Source organism: Conger conger, chromosome 15, assembly GCF_963514075.1.
Source record: "Conger conger chromosome 15, fConCon1.1, whole genome shotgun sequence".
In the NCBI taxonomy this organism is placed as follows: Eukaryota; Metazoa; Chordata; class Actinopteri; order Anguilliformes; family Congridae; genus Conger; species Conger conger.
In genome coordinates this window covers 24,726,549-24,747,918 of record NC_083774.1, presented here as the reverse complement: position 1 = coordinate 24,747,918, position 21,370 = coordinate 24,726,549, and the positions used below count along the sequence as shown (strand labels likewise).

The 21,370-nt window shown below is 51.1% G+C and overlaps 1 protein-coding gene across 1 annotated transcript in view; it reads right to left on the bottom strand.

Annotated features, from left to right (window-relative positions):
* dennd4a (DENN/MADD domain containing 4A) overlaps positions 1–21,370 on the bottom strand; it is a 67,783-nt gene that overhangs the window by 14,564 nt on the left and 31,849 nt on the right. Inside the window, 15 exon segments of the mRNA XM_061221839.1 lie at positions 421–573; positions 2,363–2,482; positions 3,536–3,664; positions 5,285–5,429; positions 7,280–7,408; positions 8,014–8,220; positions 8,822–8,954; positions 9,516–9,649; positions 11,765–11,803; positions 12,433–12,578; positions 13,763–13,984; positions 17,228–17,328; positions 18,342–18,517; positions 20,509–20,653; positions 20,973–21,031. Of these exon segments, the coding sequence (XP_061077823.1) occupies positions 421–573; positions 2,363–2,482; positions 3,536–3,664; positions 5,285–5,429; positions 7,280–7,408; positions 8,014–8,220; positions 8,822–8,954; positions 9,516–9,649; positions 11,765–11,803; positions 12,433–12,578; positions 13,763–13,984; positions 17,228–17,328; positions 18,342–18,517; positions 20,509–20,653; positions 20,973–21,031 (2,038 nt within the window).

Here is a 21,370-nt window from a genome sequence, read left to right as displayed (position 1 = left end):
TTCGCTGTCCCATCACTATCACCCCTGTCCCTTTGTTGGAACAGCCTGTCATTAAAATGGAGGACTCATTCGATCATCGGCTTCTCTTCACTCAGTAAAGATGTCATGCAGGTCAGATTGGGTGGTGGGGATTAACCTCTAATTGAAACCCTCCAAAAAATGGCCAATTATACTCCCGCACTAGCCACACCTGGCACTGGAAGGCTAGCTGTTTGATTTGGACCAAAAAGGGGCTGTCACAGAACCAGGAACAAGTGCCTCGACTGAACATGTCAACCTACGCAGAAACAGGTAGAGATATCGCTGAAGCCACAGCACGCAATCATGTGACTCCGCTAACCAATCAGGCATCGATAAAAACGGAGAGGCTGGGTCAGTGTGGTGAACGGAAGGGAAATTGAGCCAGTAAACAAAACTGACCTGCGCTCGCATCATTGGCCTCTCCAGGGGCGTTGTCGTAGGGGCAGTTGCCGCGGACGATGCCGGCGCGGGGCTGGAACGGGCCTTGTACTGCCGGGAAGTCCAGCTGTGGGAGGCAGTCTCCACTGCCCTTGGCGCTCTCCGTCTCTGACACTGCCAGGACAGAGCCCCGTTAGACCTGCCCTACGCAGACGCTCCTACAGCCAGCCCCAGTGCTACACCCAGGACAGAGCCCCGTTAGACCTGCCCTACACAGACGCTCCTACAGCAAGCCCCACTGCTACACCCAGGACAGAGCCCCGTTAGACCTGCCCTACGCAGACGCTCCTACAGCCAGCCCCACTGCTACACCCAGGACAGAGCCCCGTTAGACCTGCCCTACGCAGACGCTCCTACAGCCAGCCCCAGTGCTACACCCAGGACAGAGCCCCGTTAGACCTGCCCTACACAGACGGTCCTACAGCCAGCCCAGCCCCAGGGCTACACCAGGACCCAGATTCCACCTGGGACATGAAGTCACTACCCAACATAATGCTAAAGTTGTTTTCACACAGCTCTACAATAGACATGTGCACAACTACGCTGATATGTTGACAAGAAAAGGCCTTTCACCTGATACAGGCTCAATCCTCACCCCTACCATCTAGACAGTAACGACCTATGTCAAGCCTGGTTGTGAACATTAGCCATGAGTCTCTGCTTCAACTATATGACCTGGAAACTTAAAAACAGATTTTAAAAAAACAAACAACTTCTTTAAGTTGTTACACAGACAGCGTTTAAACCCAGAAGCAAAAGTAACGGTACTGAGTGAGCGACAGTTAATCACTAAAGGGCAGAGTACATTGTTCTTTCCACAAAAACACACAGACTAGACATCACAGCAAATATGTCACGGTTAGTTTGAGCTCAAAGCTCAAGGTGGGATGAAAGGCAAATAAAACTATGAAGAGACAAGTCTTGGAACTGGTGTGATACCTGAAAGAAAAGCTAGAGGGCAGCCAAGACAAAGCTCTCGTCCACATCACGACACAACTTCTCTGCGCTAACGCTAATCCCAGCTGAATAAGCAGCATTTACATATATTTCTGCGTTTCAAATTCAAGGGGAAAAACATAAATATTGTAGAGCAGTGGCAGTGTGTTCAGCTCTGAATCGCTGCACATTTTTCACGCTATCAGTCACACGCCTTTTAACCTGTGGACTGGAAGCAGGATCTTCTGCCACAGCTGGAGAACTGTGCTCATGGCTCTCCCTGACACACCGAGTCCCTGAACATCTCAAACACCTTTCTCATCCTTTCAGCTCGAGGAGCAGCTCAACTGACCTCTGCAAGTCTCCCCAGAGAGGAGACCAGAGCTCTGAATCCAGCTGCAGCAACAGGGATATGCAGGGATGCTTCTGTCTTTAGGGCAACCACCGATCAAAGATGAAAGCGTAGGGCGTCTGGTACCCACTGTGTGTGTGTGTCTGTGTGTGTGTGTGTGTGTGTGCGTGTGCACGTGTGTGTGTGTGCGTTAGTGTGTGTTTGTGTGGAGGAGTAAGAGCACGCGTGTGTGTGTGTGTGAGTGTGTGTGTGAGTATGTGTGTGAGTGTGTGCGTGTGTGCGTGTGTGTCTGTGCGTGAGTGTGCGTGTGTATGTGTGTGTGTGCGTGTGTGTGTGTGTCTGTGCGTGAGTGTGCGTGTGTGTGTGTGTGTGTCTGTGCGTGAGTGTGAGTGTGAGCGTGTGTGAGTGTGAGCGTGTGTGTGCGTGTGAGTGTGTGAGCGTAGGTGAGTGTGTGTGTGTGTGTGCGTGTGAGTGTGAGCGTGTGTGTGCGTGTGAGTGTGAGCGTGTGTGTGCGTGTGCGTGTGAGTGTGTGAGCGTATGTGAGTGTGTGTGTGTGTGTCTGTGCGTGAGTGTGCGTGCGTGTGTGTGTGTGTGTGTGTGCGTGCGTAAACTCACAGGAGCTGGAGTCGCTCTCCTTCTTGTCCTCTCGGTCTCGGGAGCTGTTCTGTGGGCTGCTGTCCCCCCTGCGCACCTCCTCTTTGGACAGGGAGTTGTACCCCAGGTCAGACTGGCCCCCTGGGACAGAGACACACCGTCAGTCACGCTCACTCGCTATCTGCCGCTACGCTACAGGGGGACGCGTCTACGCTGCCCAGCGGCCGTCTCAGGCCCTCTGTCTGAGGTCGGCTCAGTTAAGGCTGGAGGTGCACTTATCAGTTAACCTGCGGCTGACACTGCCACAGAGAGGGGAGTGGAGGGAGACATTTTTTATTCATGAACAAGCTTCAGAAAATACGCGTCAGCAAGCATACAGGTGATGAAACCCAGCCGTATTAAACCTCACTTTTCTCCTCCCTCTCTTTCTTTCTTTCTCACACACTCTCTCTCTCTCTCTCTCTCTCTCGGGTTTCCTGGCTCTCTTGTCTGATCAGACCTCTCATCTCTTTCAGGAGATTGCCTGCAGCTTCACTCCTGTCATTTTAAAGAAAGAAAGAGATGAATGTCTTTCTTCTTGTCCTTCAAGGCATATTACACAGAGCTACTGTCTCCTGAACTTACTGAATCTCCACATTCATACTTAATCCTCTGCCCATCTTTACTTCCTCCGGTCCTCTGCCCGAACATCAGAGGGAAACTTCTAGAAGACGCTCAGAGTAAAGGGTTCATCATTAACTGTGATCAACCCAGCGGGGGGGGGGGGGGGGATTCCTGCTCTACGTTAATTAGCTTCCACCTAACGGGCCTACGGCCATTAACACAGCATCAGGTGCACCAGTGAGGGTTATGAGAGAGATGGAGTGAATGAAGGAGGAAGTAGAAACAGATAGGAGGAGCGAAGAGATGAATGGAGAGGCGGATACCTGAGGAGAGGAGGGCGTGGCCCTCGTGCGACCGTGACGACCGCGAATCCGAGGCCGCGCAGCCACGCCTCCGGCCGACTGCTTGCGGGGGGGGTTAGGAGGGGGAGTGACAGGGACAGACAGGAAGGAAGGAAGGAAGGAAGGAAGGAAGGAGCAGGTGAGGGGTGGATGAGGAGAGAGAGAGAGAGAGACAGAAGCATGGTGCGATGAGAGAATGGGAGAAGAAGAGAAGAGGCTGCGTCAGGGAGAGGGCTGGGCTGGGGGGTACCTGTGCTAGATCTATCGTCGGTGGAGTCTACTTTGATTAAGTCAGTGCCGAAGGGGCTCTGCTCCACGGGGTTAGCGTCGTTAGCGCTGTCCAGGCTGCCGTGGCTGACCGCGTCCAGATCGCTGCCATCTGCTCAGAGAAAGCACACGTTAGCCTACTGTCTCTGCTCAGAGAAAGCACACGTTAGCCTACTGTCTCTGCTCAGAGAAAACACACGTTAGCCTACTGTCTCTGCTCAGAGAAAACACACGTTAGCCTACTGTCTCTGCTCAGAGAAAACACACGTTAGCCTACTGTCTCTGCTCAGAGAAAGCACACGTTAGCCTACTGTCTCTGCTCAGAGAAAACACACGTTAGCCTACTGTCTCTGCTCAGAGAAAGCACACCTTAAGGTCTACTGTCCCTGCGTGGAAAAACCTGACATAAGGGCTGTCGGTTCTGCTTGGAGAAAACACAAGAGGCCCTGGCCTCAACCAGATAGATCTAGCTTCACCAAACCACCAGCATACAGCCTCTCCTAACCCCCTCTGGTGCTCCCCCACCCCCTGCCATGTTGTCTCCCTCCCCACCGGCGAACACAAAGCCGTGACTCTCCCAGCCCTGAGACAGCACGGCGTCACACATTGATTTCTGGAAATGTCAGCGAACGTGGTAAATAAAGGGGAGAAAATGAAGCAGAAAAGGCAGATCAGAAAGGGGGTTGTTATGAGCCGCCTGGACAGCAGCCCCTGCAGGGCAGACAGGGGCACTCCAGGGAGACGAAAGGTCAGCCTGTGCCTCCCTGATCGATACGCACCAAATGGACCCCTAATGGCCCTGAAGGAGCCGGGGGCTGTATTTTTGGGGGGGAAGGGTAAGGTCTGAAGAATGTCTTTCCAACAGGAATACAAAAGTCAGCCAGGCTCAGAACCCCAAGAGGTACTCAGGATTCAGGGGTACATAAATTCAGGGGAATGCAAATTCAGGGGTAATAAGAATTCAGGGGCATGCAAATTAAGGGATACTCAAAATTCAGGGGCACACAAATTCAGGGGTACTCAGAAATCAGGGGGGCACACAGAAGTCAGGGGGGCACACAGAAGTCAGGGGGGCAGTCAGAATTGATCGTCACAACTGCGTCCCCCGAGCCAGTGTGGGCAAAAGGCACTCACAGGGCCCGCCTTCACAATCAATCCCTCAGCCTGCGGCTCACATATAATTTTTTTGCAGTTTGAAAGAAAAATCGTTAAGAGATTTCTGCACCGAATGCTTTCGCCAGCTCTCTGATTCTGTTTGAAACGGGGCTCTCCGTCACGAGTTAATCTTAACGAGCCCTTCACGAGGCCCTCAGAGCTGGGGGGGAGGGGAGGGGAGGGGCGGCACATGAATCAGGCAGGGAAGCCTGTGTGCAGGGCCGGAGAGGCAGCGGGCTCCTGCAGAGTAAATTGGCCCCATTAATTACAGAGTGAGTGCAGTGGGGACGGCTCTCTCAGGGACTGATTGAAAGCGTTCTGTGTGAAGTTCAGGCTGAAGCGCCAGCAGCAGGCAGAGCGGCGTGGGTTTGTCGGCCCGGAGACCGCCGGCTGGGAGAAGGAGGCTCCCGGCCTCTGCTCTTCCCTCTGCTCTTCCCTCTGCCCCACCGGCCGAGGCGGGGCAGCACCGCCCGTACGTTTGGGAATCGCACCAACGAGTCTGTGTGCCGCAGGGCGGAGAGGAAAACCGAGTCCCCCAGCCTCCCCGTCCCCTTCCCAGCAGCCCCTGGGAGCGTACCTGAGAGGGGGGTGAGCGCCACGCAGGCCTGCTGCCTCCTCAGCGGCCGGCGGAAGCGAGCCACGCCCAGCACCACGTTCCTCAGCTTCATCCACAGGAAGTAGCCGCCCCTGGTGCTGGAGGGCCAGGTGCTCTCTAACACCGCCTGGGGAGTACAGAAAGACTGAGCCACGGGCAACAACACACTCCTGTACACACACACACACACACACACACACCCTTATATACACACACACACACACACGCGCACACTCCTGCACACACACACCCTTATATACATATATATACACACACACACACACACACACACACACACTCACTCCTGTAGACACACACCCATATATACATATACACACACACACTCCTGTACACACCCTAATACACACACGCACACACCTGTACACATACACCTGTATATGTACACGCGCACACTGACCTGTACACACATTGCACACACGCACATACCAATATACACACACCTGCACACACTCACGCACGCAAATACATACACCCTCACAGACACACTTCAAATGTTATTTTATACAGCTGACAGATAATCTCCCTGCCTGTCTTTGTGAAAGCTCTGTGTTTGTGCCCAAAGACTTTAATTAATTGCACAGATAAAACTAAACGTGTGTGGAAGAATGAAAATGGCACTGATAGATGGATATTATTATTGGCTGAGAAGCACAAAATGCTCTCTGCTTAGCCCCCACTCTGTGTTTGAGATACACTGTGTCCCTGGAAGCCCTGCTCTGTCCATTAGCCCCACTCTGTGTTTGAGATACACTGTGTCCCTATAAGCTATGATCTGTCCATTAGCCCCACTCTGTGCCGGAGATACACTGGGCGTCCGATAGCTTTGCACTCTGCTAGCCCCACTGTGTCTGGGATAGACACATCGTTTCTGATAGCCTCGCTCTGTCCATTATACCCTGTTCTGTGTCTGCTAGCTCTCTCGTGAGTCTGATAGTTCAGCTCAAGGTAATTAATAATGCTGCCTCGTGTGCGATAGTCCTGCCCCCACTCCAGATAGCTTCACCGCCATATCTACGCGTCTGTCAGCATTACACAGGAGCAGAACAGAGCTTCTGCTCTTCTCCCATCTTTTCCACCAGGCTCCTATCACAACGGCGCTCGCTTACAAAGGCGAAAGACAGAAACGCGTTTCTGAGAGGGGAGAGGAAACCTCCGGAAAAACGGAGACTTTAAAGCCTTGGCCAGCTGAACAGAGGCGGGTACAGCAGGGGGAGCGCGTTAAAGACGGGTTAAGAGGCAGCTCCGCGGCGCGGCAGGCTAACCTTCAGCAGCTCCACCCTCTCTCACTGACCCAGAAAACCGCCACCACGCCTCCGCTCCCAGACACAGCATGGAACTCCGCCAGCTCTTTCTCTTGAGCGATCGCTAACTTCACTGCTTTATATATATATTTTATTTTCCTCTTGCCAAAGCACAACAGTGGTTAAATCTCATTCCTTCCCCAACCGAATTCATACTTCCCCCATTCCGTGATGACACCCCCCCCCTTCCCCCAACCCAAGTGTGAGGATAGATAGCTATGTAACAAAGGGTATATATACAAACGTTTAAACAATTGGACATTAATACACACACACATACATAGACACAAACAGAAATGCAAGGACCAATGTAAAGAAAAATAACTCTTCCAGTTGTACTGGATCAGCCTCCACAGTTACTGTAGACCAGGGGTCTCCAACCCTGGTCCTGGAGAGCTACTGGGTCTGCTGGTTTTTGTTTTCACCTTAAAATCAGCACCTGTTGAGACCCAGGTAACCAGGTGAGGTGAGTTAATTAATTAAATTAGAGCAGTTGATTATAGTTAATTGCAGGGTAAGAACGAAAACCAGCAGACCCAGTAGCTCTCCAGGACCAGGGTTGGAGACCCCTGCTGTAGACGCTACCGCCTCCTGCAGTGTAAAATGGCCGCCTGCAGAGAGCGCTCGTTGGCTGGGAAACGGCGGCCGGGCTCACCTTGTTGTAGTAGCCGTAGGTGATGGCGTTGGGGTGGACGCCGGCCTTCTTCATCTCGAACAGGACCCGCACGGCGAGGACGGGCTGTCCGTACTGCCCGCACAGCTGCATCAGGACCCGGTAACAGACCTGCAGCACAGACACGCTCAGGCACCAGACCACCAGGGTGGGCAGACAGACCACAACTCCAGCAGACAGACCGCACTTCGAGCAGGGAGAGACCACACCCCGGGCATGCAGAACACACCTCGAGCAGGGACAGACCAAGCAATAGCAAAGTTCTGATTCTTAGGGCAGGCGAATTCTCGGTTGAAACAGGTCAAGGATACTCAGGCCACAATCATGACTGTATTTTTACGATTTAAAACACTGACTGCAGACAAGCTAATGAATAGCTTGCTGAAGCTATATTTTAACACATGAGGATTTGTAGCAGAAGCCACTGGCCACGCCCAACTGTCCAGAACTACAAAAGGGGCGTGGTTAGGAATGTTTTTCGCAAAAGGGCGAACCAACCACGGAGCAAGGTTGGTGAGGCGGCGGTTTCTTTGATAATTAGAGCTTCAGCTCGTCTGAATGAACACGTTAGGAGCGCCTTCGTATTTGAAACGGAAGCCAACGGGCCACTTCCAAATGTAGTGCATGACGAAAGGGGCGTGGTTAAGCGCGTTTATCACAGAAGGCGAACCAATGGCGGCGCGAGGTCGGCGGGGGGGGGGCGGTCTCGTCCGTACCTCGTCGGGCGGCTGCAGCTTCTTGGCCTGCATCCTCCGCAGCACGTCGTAGGCGGTGCGCAGCGCCCGCACTTTGGAGTGGCAGACGGCCACGTAGGCGGGCAGGCAGATGAACCACAGGCCGTAGCAGTGCCGCAGCAGGCACTTGGACCACATCTGCGGGATGGACGAGTACTTCTTGGCCATCTTCTGCGACGATCTCATCTCCTGGAAGAGGCACGTGGTGTTAAGAGTGCCCCCCCTGTCAGACCACTACTGCTTTGCCAAACACTTCTGGTTCAAGTTAGTGCCCGTGCTGCTTTGGAAGTTATGTGAACTTAACTTAGCTAAGTTGTTTACGCAAATTTTAAAAAACTTGCCTCACATTCACATAAAATATTAAGACAAAAACCTTTTTTTAGGTTGAAACAAGAAGTCTTTTTTTACAGTGTAGGGAAAGTGAAGCTGAACAGAATGGAGAATGGGATGCCCAGGGTAAGAGGCACTTTTGTGCGTCTCGGGATGACAGTTATGGGAAAGTGTTGCTGCAACCCCGGAAAAGTGCCACACAGTTAATCCCAGTCCACCAACTAGAGAAACCAGGACTTTCAAATCTTATTAAGACATGAACTGCACTGCAGAGGCCAGTATAAGTACTCTCTAGGCACTCTTATTATATTATTCTGCTCTAACACAGAGTAAGGCCATTACAGCTGGATTCATATGGATCACACTAAAGTCTCTCTCATAATTCTTCATGAAAGTGTTATACACAGGCGGAGGCTGTGATGTCACAGCAGTGGGAGGGCCCCGGGCGGCGCGGGCTGACCTGCTTGGTGCGGCGGAACATGGGGGCGGGGCTTGTGCTGCAGCTGTGGCGAGTGGCCAATCGGGAGGCCAGGGTCCGCAGGCCCTCCTGAGGGTCGAACAGCTCGCGGCTCAGCACGGGAAAGCCGCTGTAGCTGTGAAACAGGCAGAAACAAACGCTCACCGCACGCTTCCTGCAGGCTGTTTAATCTACAGGAACAGTTTTAATCAGGGAGATAAAACTGCTGCAATGTACAGAAAACAAATGTAACAGAAAAAAGATTCATGTCAATGTAGCTACCAACCACCAAAGCTGAAGTCGCTTTCAGCTAATCCAAGGCGTTGTCATAACTGAGTCACAACCTTGAATGTTTCACTTTTAATCTGAGTACTTTCAGCTAATCCAAGCGTTGTCACAACCTTGAATGTGTCACTTTCAATCTGAGTACTTTCAGCTAATCCAAGCGTTGTCACAACCTTGAATGTGTCACTTTCAATCTGAGTACTTTCAGCTAATCCAAGCGTTGTCACAACCTTGAATGTGTCACTTTCAATCTGAACACAAGGTCACCAGCATTACTGAAACCAGCATGTTAAATCATACTTCATCTGCAACAAACACACGAGTGGAAACACACAGGAAAGACCGTTTTCTTGCAAAGTTCCTGGGATGTGCGGGTTTGGGGGTACGTGGGGCATGTGGAAATTGGGGGTACCTGTAGCACAGCGGGTACTCCTCTCCCTCAGGAAGGGTGGGCAGTTCCGGGGGGGTGATGAAGACCGTGTGCTCGCTGCGCTGCGATTCGTCCAGCTCTATGAGCCGGCTCTCCTCCGGACGCTCCCCGTCGACCTGCGGGGCGAGAGGGCGGCGTTATCGGCCTCTCCTGCCAGATAGAGCCCCGCCGCACGCTGGCCCAGCGCCCCTGCGCGGCTCACACGCCCGCCGCGCGCGGCAAGCACCAATTAGCAGCCCGGAACACAGCATTACCGCACGGCGGTCTGACAGCTATGCGTTACCCTGCCAAAAAACGTCTCCGGCGCCAGTGTTATGCGCGAAAAAACAAGCGAAATACAGAAAGCTTTCTGTTTATAATGACGAAGAGGAATGAAAACCCACAACCCGCACTGACCTGAGAATTATTATGGGATACCGAGTGGCTTCAGACAGCGGGGGGGGAATAGAGTACAGTGCAAAGTCAGCCAGTCAGCCTGTGCTCTGGATGTCGAGACACATTTCCCAAAACAAGACAGTCGTGCACACCAGTCTGTGTCTCCAGAGGGACCTACAGACTGTGTTCACCACAGTGGAAAGAAACGGCAGGTGACCTAGTTTTCGGCGGGCATAAAGTCTGCTTTTTCCTCCATTGTGAGATATGGCTGGCAGCAGTGAGTTAGACTGCAGGGGTCCTGGTGTCTCGACCAATAGAAGCTGAGCTTGAGCCCAGAGGGCGGAGCCGGGGAAGGGCATGGGAAGGGTAGGCGTTCTACAGGACACGGGGAGGGCAGTTTTGAGACACAAACCCCCCTGTACTTCTGTCTAGATCACAGACTCAACCGAGAGACCTGTGCCCAGCTGCATAAAACACCTTAAGTGTAATTTCCCCTGAAGGTAAATTCCCCTAAAGTGTCCCTTAAATTTAAGAGTGTTGCAGAAAGAACCCTTAAGTGTCAGAGTTAAGGGGAAAACGTACAGTGTTTTATGCAACCGGGCACTAGTCCACCATTTCAACTGGCCTTTGCCAACTGACCGAGCCGAGTGTCTACCTCAACGCCTGGGCCTGCAGAGCAAACCAAACCACACACCCTGCTCTGCACACCTCAGTACCCCCATCCCCCAAGAGCCAAATCACAGCCAGTGATTGGAAAACAAGGCAGGGAGCTGACAGGCTAAATGGCCTGGAGGGTGGACACTGCAAAAACCAAAAAATGTCAAACTCAACAAGTATTTTAGTCTTATATCTAGACTTAAAATCTTCGTTCTATTGCTTTTTCGCTAAATAAAACAAAAATATTGCCAATGAGCAGAGACGGTTTGACTGGTATCAAGATTTGCCAATGGGGTAAGGACATTTCTCAAAATGTCAAGCAAACAGTAACTTGAAGCAAGCTAATATTTTCTATTTGAGAGAGAAAAGAAGATTTAAAGCCTCATACAAGACCAAAAACGCTCGTTAAGACAGATGTTTTTGTAGTGCTGGGTTTGTTCAGTGCGGGGCCGGGGTGGAGGGGTCAGTGGGAAAGGGCAGCATGGGCCTCAGACACGCAACACCAGAGCTGGTGTCAGTCTGGAGAGCCCTCACTAGGGAAGGGGCAGAGGTGGGGTCTGAACCAGAGCGGCATCATTAGTCACAGGGGTCACGCCAATGATGCCAGAGACGCGACCACGCCCCGCTCACGACCGCAGGCTGTAACACGATCGGACCCAGACCCGGCCGCATCGCTCCAGACACCGCGCGAAATTCAGTAAGCTCACCCCGGCCGGAGTCATACGGCCTCCCTCTGGAACTGCACCCGGTAATGGGAGCTCAACAGCTCACGTGCCCCAACCACAGACCCGCCCAGCCCCCCGTGCTCCCACCCACCCTGCTGTGTGAGGTCTCAGGCGTTCCCAACCACCCCTGCTGACTCACGCCGATCGATCGGCGGGTCCGGTTACCCGCGGACCGATCGGCTCCCGACAACGCCGCAGGAGCCTTTCCGAGGAGACTTTCCTCAGGGCCGTCAATCTGACCGCGCGGCAACGCCCTATCGGGAAGGCCAGGGCCCTCAGGCCTTCTCAGAAACTGCAGCTGTGGAGAGCGATGACGGAGCTAGCGGGAAATTATCTGAAGGAAAAGCGTCAAAGCACGGCATGTTCGATAAACGGGCGCGTTCCCCGGCTGGAGTCGGGGCTTCCAACAGAGGAGCATGGGAGGAGAACTTAACAGGGCGTAGGGCACCGCCAAAACACACCCAAACGTCTTACCTTCCCTCCTTTGTCTGCGCTTCGCTCTGTGTTGTACAGCTTCTCACGCAAGGAGCCAAAGCAGATGGAGAGAAGAGAAAGCGACAGAGGGAGAGGGAGAGAGAAAGAGACAGAAACAGATTTGATTAGAGCCAGCAATCTGCAGGAAAGCAACAGTCAAGCAAGAATGGCAATGCTCCCGGAAGCAAATCAACAGTTGGCGCAAGTTGGCTGCGAGCGGGTGGAGTCCAACTGACAAATGATTTGATTTGAAATCTCTCTTATTCTTGAGGCCTACACTCCAAGGCCTCAAAGTCTCATAACAAACAGAAACCCCTGCCCTTGGCAAGATTTCTTTTTACAGAGAGTTTCTCAACAAAGTGCGAGCGCGATTAGCCTATTAACATTTAATTAAGAATGTTTGGAAGGTAATGACAGAATGTAGGCTACTGTTGCTTACATTTCCTTCCCTTTCTTTACTCAGAGTTCTCCTAGGACAGAGCAGCCCGAGGCTGGGTTGAATCGGGGCCGTGGCACTTATAAATACAGTGCCACCCGTCAGAGCGGTCCCGGGAGGACAGCCGCCCCAAGCCAACGAGCGCGAGTGAGCGCTGAACCAATCAAACGGGAGAGGAAGAGGAGGAGGAGGAGGAGGAGGGGGCAGGTGCGGGGTCAGGAGTCGCACCCACCTTCTCCACGCAGTCGTCGAAGAAGGCCAGGCTGGCGTCCTTGTCGCTGACGAAGGAGCACTCCTCGATGAAGCGGATGAACATCTGCGTCTTGGTCATCAGGGAGTAGAACTTCTGGTGGGAGCGGTCCCGGCTTCTCAGGAACCCTGCAGAGGACGGACAGGCGGACAGGACGGAGAGATACAGTCATCCTCAGACTGTGTGGGTGCAGCATTGCTGAACTCTGGCGCAGGGACACAGACATAAATACGGCTGTAAACCTGTAAACCTGAGATTCATGTGCTCACTGGGGGGTTGCATCAGGGATACAGACTTCATGCCAGAGCTTTTTCTTTTTTTTTTTGTTTGGCTTTAAAAATACTTCATTCACAAAACCAGTTGGCCCAGTTCCTTAAATTCTGAGGATCTACCTCCTGAATCAGAACCCCGAGTGTCTGGACTCAAAACAGTAACAGGTGTTACCTGAGTTTGCTCACCCGCTCACTTGCATGCATGCACACACACAGGCACACACACATACACAAACACTCACACACAGACACACACACTAGCTCTGACCAGCACCACCTTACACCTGATTGGCACAACACATCCAATTACTGTTGTACCAAACAAACACCTGCCATAACCGCTAAATGTCCTCTCTGTCTGATTTCGCCATTCTGAACGTCAGAGACAAACCCGATGCACTCTGCAGCCCACATCTGGCCCCCCCCGCGCGCGATTAAGCAACACAGCGGCAGATGCTTTCCGCCTGTTTTGAGATATATTTTTATTTTTAGTGCGCCGATCCAGCTGGACAATGCTCTTGCCTAATTTCCAGCCGGTCTACAATGACATCAGCAAACAGCTTCAGCCAGACTTCAGCACGGGAAGAGCCGGCAGCAGCTGCTGGGCTGGCTCGGACGTCTCTGTTCGTTCCTCCGAAGGTTACCGATATGTTCAGTGAAACAGAAAAACATCGATGGGAATTCTCATGCATTACGCAAAGCCATCTGTCTGGAACTGGAAGTCCTTTGGAGAGGCAGGGGAAACCGGACAAGAACAGAATTTTTAACATTTTTACAGCTATGTTTATTTTATTGGCTATCGTATCAGCACACATGGACAACAGGAGACACACACACACACACACACACACACACACACACACACACACACACAGATAAACCTCCTCAGTGTTAAATGAGCCCGCACGCAATGAGGCTTGTTTTATTGATCACTTCAGACGGTGGCATTTATTCAACAGGGCAGAAGAGGCAAATCCTCTTAGGCTTGTCCCATAATCCCGGGTGATTAGCCCCAGCTCAGAGCCCCCTCGCTCGCTCACCTTGCAGGTCGAACAGGGAGCTGGCGTCGGTGGCCTTCTCGGAGGGCGCCTGGGTGATGGGCCGCAGGTAGGAGCGGTAGCCCTTCAGCACGGCGGCCATGAAGCGCAGGAAGGCCTCCTGGATCTCCATCTCCAGCGCCTGCAGGCTCTTCCCCCCGGCCAGGTCGCAGTGCTCGCTCACCGCCAGCTCCAGCAGCCCGTCCTCCCGGGGCCTGTGCTGGCCTGGACACGCCACACGCACAGGAGGGAGGTCACCGACACGCCACACGCACGGGAGGTCACCGACCCGCCACACACCGCTATGCAGGGTGATGCCGGTGACACGCCAAACGTGGTCGTACAGGGTGACCTCAGAGAAACGCTAGACGTACTTATACAGGGTGATGTCAGCGACACACTAAAGACAGTCATATAGGGTGACCTCAGAGAAACGCTAGACGTACTTATACAGGGTGATGTCAGCGACACACTAAAGACAGTCATATAGGGTGACCTCAGAGAAACGCTCGACGTACTTATGCAGGGTGACGTCAGCGACACGCTAAAGACAGTCATATAGGGTGACCTCAGAGAAACGCTAGACGTACTTATAGAGGGTGATGTCAGCGACACGCTAAAGACAGTCATATAGGGTGATGTCAGCGACACACTAAAGACAGTCATATAGGGTGATGTCAGCGACACACTAAAGACAGTCATATAGGGTGACCTCAGAGAAACGCTAGACATACTTATACAGGGTGATGTCAGCGACACACTAAAGACAGTCATATAGGGTGACCTCAGAGAAACGCTAGACATACTTATACAGGGTGATGTCAGCGACACACTAAAGACAGTCATATAGGGTGACCTCAGAGAAACGCTAGACATACTTATACAGGGTGATGTCAGCGTCACACTAAAGACAGTCATATAGGGTGACCTCAGAGAAACGCTAGACATACTTATACAGGGTGATGTCAGCGTCACACTAAAGACAGTCATATAGGGTGACCTCAGAGAAACGCTAGACGTACTTATACAGGGCGATGTCAGCGACACACTAAAGACAGTCATACAGGGCGATGTCAGCGACACACTAAAGACAGTCATATAGGGTGATGTCAGCGACACACTAAAGACAGTCATATAGGGTGATGTCAGCGACACACTAAAGACAGTCATATAGGGTGACCTCAGAGAAACGCTAGACGTACTTATACAGGGTGATGTCAGCGACACACTAAAGACAGTCATAAAGGGTGACCTCAGAGAAACGCTCGACGTACTTATGCAGGGTGACGTCAGCGACACGCTAAAGACAGTCATATAGGGTGACCTCAGAGAAACGCTAGACGTACTTATAGAGGGTGATGTCAGCGACACGCTAAAGACAGTCATATAGGGTGATGTCAGCGACACACTAAAGACAGTCATATAGGGTGATGTCAGCGACACACTAAAGACAGTCATATAGGGTGACCTCAGAGAAACGCTAGACGTACTTATACAGGGTGATGTCAGTGACACACTAAAGACAGTCATATAGGGTGACCTCAGAGAAACGCTAGACATACTTATACAGGGTGATGTCAGCGACACACTAAAGACAGTCATATAGGGTGACCTCAGAGAAACGCTAGACATACTTATACAGGGTGATGTCAGCGTCACACTAAAGACAGTCATATAGGGTGACCTCAGAGAAACGCTAGACATACTTATACAGGGTGATGTCAGCGTCACACTAAAGACAGTCATATAGGGTGACCTCAGAGAAATGCTAGACGTACTTATACAGGGTGATGTCAGCGACACACTAAAGACAGTCATACAGGGCGATGTCAGCGACACACTAAAGACAGTCATATAGGGTGATGTCAGCGACACACTAAAGACAGTCATATAGGGTGACCTCAGAGAAACGCTAGACGTACTTATACAGGGCGATGTCAGCGACACACTAAAGACAGTCATACAGGGCGATGTCAGCGACACACTAAAGACAGTCATACAGGGTGATGTCAGCGACACACTAAAGACAGTCATATAGGGTGATGTCAGCGACACACTAAAGACAGTCATATAGGGTGATGTCAGCGACACACTAAAGACAGTCATATAGGGTGATGTCAGCGACACACTAAAGACAGTCATATAGGGTGATGTCAGCGACACACTAAAGACAGTCATATAGGGTGATGTCAGCGACACACTAAAGACAGTCATACAGGGTGATGTCAGCGACACACTAAAGACAGTCATATAGGGTGATGTCAGCGACACACTAAAGACAGTCATATAGGGTGACCTCAGAGAAACGCTAGACGTACTTATACAGGGTGATGTCAGCGACTCACTAAAGACAGTCATATAGGGTGATGTCAGCGACACACTAAAGACAGTCATATAGGGTGATGTCAGCGACACACTAAAGACAGTCATATAGGGTGACCTCAGAGAAACGCTAGACGTACTTACACAGGGTGATGTCAGCGACACGCTAAAGACAGTCATATAGGGTGATGTCAGCGACACACTAAAGACAGTCATATAGGGTGATGTCAGCCACATGTATGCCACACAGTCGTATAGGTAGGGCGACATCAGATACACACTATACACAGTCCTCCAGTCAAATTCCAAACCATCTCTGTTGAGCACTGGCAGCTACAGTATGACAAGCTTTCTAAATGATTGCATGAAACCCTTGGGACACACTATGAATATGGGATCTGTCGACTGCACCATTTAAAAGGACTATGCGTGAGCTGAAGAACAAAACTGTAGAAAAACAAGACTAGAGACAAGCAAACTCAGCACTCTGTTCACATCTTGAAAACTTACAGACTAATTATACTTACTATGATTATTATTAGCATGTTCTGCTAAGTAACAACTAGTATCGGAGAAGCTCGTAACCATGGCAACCTCCAGAGCTCACATTATTACAGCATTATCTTTAACAGTATTTAATGAGGCGTTAAATAGGCTTATATGCCTCGCTTAAGGATACGGTGTCGATGCGGTAGGCTACTCTATCTGGGCATCAAACCGCACAGTACTCTGAACTCTACCCCACACAGCAGCCACGCCACCAACCAGGCACGGACTACGGAAAGAACCCGGCGGCAGGATAGCGAGCCTTTTTCTGGCCAGGCCTTTGTGCTTTAGCGATCATAACTGTGATGTATGTGTCTGAAAAGCACTTTTATGAGAGGGATTTATCGCGGAGGGGCGTGAGGTTTCCTCACCGCTCTGGTGTTCATAGCGGGCATTCCTCCGAGCACAGACACCTATACTGCGCTCGTATCTCATCTCCGGGTCGGGAGAGCGGCCAATGGGAGCTGCAGCCCCGCTACGGCCGAGGAGATCCAATCACTCCTCTCCTGGCTGCGCTGTCCGTATCTCTATTTATTTTAAAGTAATGAAGGGGAAACAGACCCCAGAACTGCGCTGCGGGGAGCTGGGTTTGGGGCGTACCTTGGGCCAGCTGCTGGTAGAGGTTGTTGAGGACGTTGAGAAGGTTCTTGCAGGCCTTCTTCGGCAGGATCTTCCAGGTCAGGGCCCTCTTATCTTCGGTGCTGGAAGCAGAGCCGGCATTCGCCGTCAAAACAAACCGGAGGCGCCGCGGATACCGAGACCAACTGAGCGCGCTCAGCGGACTGAGCCCCCCGGACAAAACAAAGATAACTCCCCCGCCCCCCCCTGTCTGCTTGGCTGAGGAGAGCCTGCTTCCAGGAAACCACATACTCCCAACTTACCACTTTTTCCAAAAAGAAAGAAAACCCCGCTGAAAAAACAGCTCATGCTAGGTTTTGAAACAGCCGGTAGCTGGTCAGTTCAGACAAGCTCCGTACTTAACAGGGTTTGACCAGCTCGAGCTATGTTTTGGAACAGCTGGTCGCTGGTAATATCAAGCTGGTCATAGCTGGATTTCACAAGAGGAAGGATTTCTTATCTGTGCAGAAAATGTGTAAATGTCATACAGTGAATATAGTCATTGTGTCCACATACTGCCTGTGCAATGCCACAATAGCAACTCCTGATAAACGAGCAGCACAGTACTCATGGGAAGAGAGTGCTATTATGCGGTTATCATTATCATTCGGTTTGTGTAAAAGAGTATGCGGGGATGTCTTCTTAATGGGCTGCCTGGGGAGGCAAGGCTGTGCAGCGAGAGAACAAGGGAAGGAGCTGCAATGAACACATAAAAGAGCAGGAACTCTGTCGCAAGGGGAGTCTATGAAGCTATAAAGAAAGGAGTCACGACTGCAAGTGTGTGTGTGTGTGTGTGTGTGTGTGTGTGTGCGCGTGTGTGTGTGTGTGCGTGTGTGTGTGCGTGCACGCACACAAATGAGGGGGTTGCAGGGTGAAGCAGAGGGGAGACAGGGAGAGAGTTTAGAGTGTTTTTCAAGGGGAGCTAAAAGATGGGAATACGGGAAGGATGGTTTTTAGAGTAGAATGTTCCGGAAGTTTGGGGTCAGAGGGAGAACTGCTTGTACAGGGCTAAGACAGGGAAAGGGCTGGGGAACAGCAGGGAGGTTTCCAGGCCCTGGGGCCTGAGGAAGGGGCAGGAGGAGATCCCAACACTCACTGGGAGATGCTGTTGGTGTCCAGGTCCACGCAGCTGACGTCGGGAGGGGGGTCGTACAGGTCGAAGTAGCGGGAGTCCACGCCCACGATGAAGGGGCAGGGGGCGCTCAGCACGTCGGCCAGGGCCAGCGGGCACAGCGGGATGTACGGACACGGCCAGTGGAAGGGGAAGATCATCTGAGCAACACAGAGACACCAGTCAGGCCCAGAACTGCACAGTCACCCTGAGGCACGAGTTAATGACACATCCTCACCAAACACACAAAATATGAATGTTCTAACAGTCATATGGGCAAGGGTGGCGTGGAGTGCGGTCATGCTGTAAGTAAAATGTGTTTATCGGTTTTTACGTGGAAGAATTTATACACGGTTAGGACGCCGTTTTCATGCAATGGTAAGCCCCATTTCTGTTGTGTGAATGGCTCTTCCCTTTTCTCTGTGGTCTAAAACACACACATCTGTGAATTCCAACCATTTGCGTGGGACCATAAACCCCCACAGCTCAAGGGCCACAGGACACTCCAGAGGACACAAAATAGCCGTCTCTCCAGCCCATATGCATGTTTGTCCTGCTGTGACCCTCTCTATCTCACCCACCTCCCCACAGTCATTCAACAGCCTTCTCTACTTAAGTAGAGAAGAATCATTGTTCGGGGAGCCTTGCCTACAGCACCCAAGCAGCTCCACTGCATCTCTGTCTGTGTATGCTGTGGCTAATCTCAGCCATTTTCTGCAATAAAGTCTAAGATGTTTTACTGTTCCCAACAAATATTTATCTAAGACAGCGATGGGATATCACACTTCCGTGGTGAGAAAATCGAAGCACCCTCAGGCAACAGAGCATAAAGACTAAACCCAGCACAACCGCCTTTACAGCAAACCTCTACAGATTAGCGCAAGCTGCCAGTTTTATTATTATTTGGATTATCTCCTGCGGAGGCGTATTATGACCAGAGCTCCTTCAGGAACAGTTTTAACTCTTTAGATACCGGTAAAATGAAAAACCGTTTAAGTAGATCCCTGAGACTCTTCAACTAAAACTGCAACACAATAAACTGTGCAATCATGTGAAAGAAGAGTTATGTTCTCAGTTCTGCAGTTTGTTTAAAACAGCAACCTGCAGGGATTATACAGGTGAAGGGTTTTAAGTGTTTGGGTTAAACTAATCAGCCCAGGTGTGTGCGTGCGCATGCTAGTGTGTGTGTGAGTGTGTGTGTGAGTGTGTGTGTGAGTGAGATTGAGAGTGTGTGAGTGTGCGTGTGTGTGTGTGTGTGAGTGTGTGTGTGGTGTATGTGTGTGTGTGTGTGTGTGTGAGTGAGTGTGTGTATGTGTGTGTATGTGCGTGTGTGTGTGTGTGTGAGTGTGAGTGTGTGTGAGTGTGAGAGTGTGTGTGTGTGTGTGTGTGTGAGTGTGAGTGTGAGTGTGAGTGTGGAGTGTGAGTGCGTGAGTGTGTGTGTGTCTATGTGTGTGTGTGTGTGTGTGTGTGTGTGTGGTGTATGTGTGTCTATGTGTGTGTGTGTGTGTGTGTGTGTATGTGTATGTGTGTGTATGTGTGTGTGTGTGTGTGTATGTATGTGTGTGTGTGTGTGTGTGTGTGTGTGGTGTATGTGTGTGAGTGTGTGTGTGTGTGTGTGTGTGTGTGAGAGTGTGTGTGAGTGTGTGTGTGTGTGAGTGTGTATGTGTGTGTGTGTGTGTGTGAGTGTGTGTGTGTGTGTGTGTGTGTGTGTGTGTGTGTGTGTGAGAGTGTGTGAGTGTGTGTGTGTGTGTGTGTGTGTGTGTGTGTGTGTGAGAGTGTGTGTGTGTGTGTGTGTGTGTGTGTGTGTGAGAGAGTGTGTGAGTGTGTGTGTGTGTGTGTGTGTGAGAGAGAGTGTGTGTGTGTGTGTGTGTGTGTGTGAGTGTGTGTGAGTGTGTGTGTGTGTGTGAGTGTGTGTGAGTGTGTGTGTGTGTGTGAGTGTGTGTGAGAGTGTGTGTGAGTGTGTGTGAGTCTGTGTGTGTGTGAGTGTGTGTGTGTGTGTGTGTGTGTGTGTGTGTGTGAGAGAGAGAGAGTGTGTGTGTGTGTGTGTGTGTGTGTGTGTGAGTGTGTGTGAGTGTGAGTGTGAGTGTGAGTGTGTGTGTGTGTGTGTGTGTGTGTGTGTGTGTGTGTGTGTGTGTGTGTGAGAGAGACTCACCGACACCAGGGCCTCGGCCACGCTGGTGAGCACAGCCGGCCGCAGGGAGTGGACCAGGATCTTGTGCTCGGTGACGGCCAGGACCAGCAGGGTGACGGCGTTCTGCGGGCCCAGGTTCTGCAGCAGCGTGGAGAACCGCCCGCCACTGCCACACACAACACCGATTCATATAAATGTGCAGATTTATATACAGATAGTGTACAGACTGATATAAACGTGCACAGATTAATATAAATGTGCAGATTTATATACAGATAGTGTCCAGATTGACATTAATGTTGCAGGCTGCAAAGTTGAGATAAAACATTTTGTAAGGTATTAAGCGGTTTCAACTATTACATTCTGTTCTTTTCTGACTTCAAATCTCAGGACAAACGCTACTGTTTAATCAAACAGAACGCTTTCATGAATAGACGATACTTGTCATGAAAATGATGCGCTAAAATGTGCAGGGTTTTACCCACCTCAGGGGCAGGGGCGAGGATACCGGTTGGCTCAGCATCAGACTGTCATGAGGGGACAACTGTAACAGACAGAGATAATTACACAGAAATAATCACAGCGAGAATCAGACAGAGAGAGATATCACAGAGATAATCACGTACATAGAGATAATCACTGACATCATCACAGAGATAACAACACAGGCATAATCACATACAAATAACCACACGGAGATAATCGCACAAAGAGAATAACACACATTGATAAACACAACGGATGCTGAGCACCAGCTGAGCGGCACAGGGTTAAACCCAACAAGCTTCTAAACTAGAGAGTAGCTTTTGTCTTTGAAAACTTGTGACTCCAGAGAAAAAGGCCAAAGCACCGTTCACTGTATTAACAGCCCGACGGGAAGCGG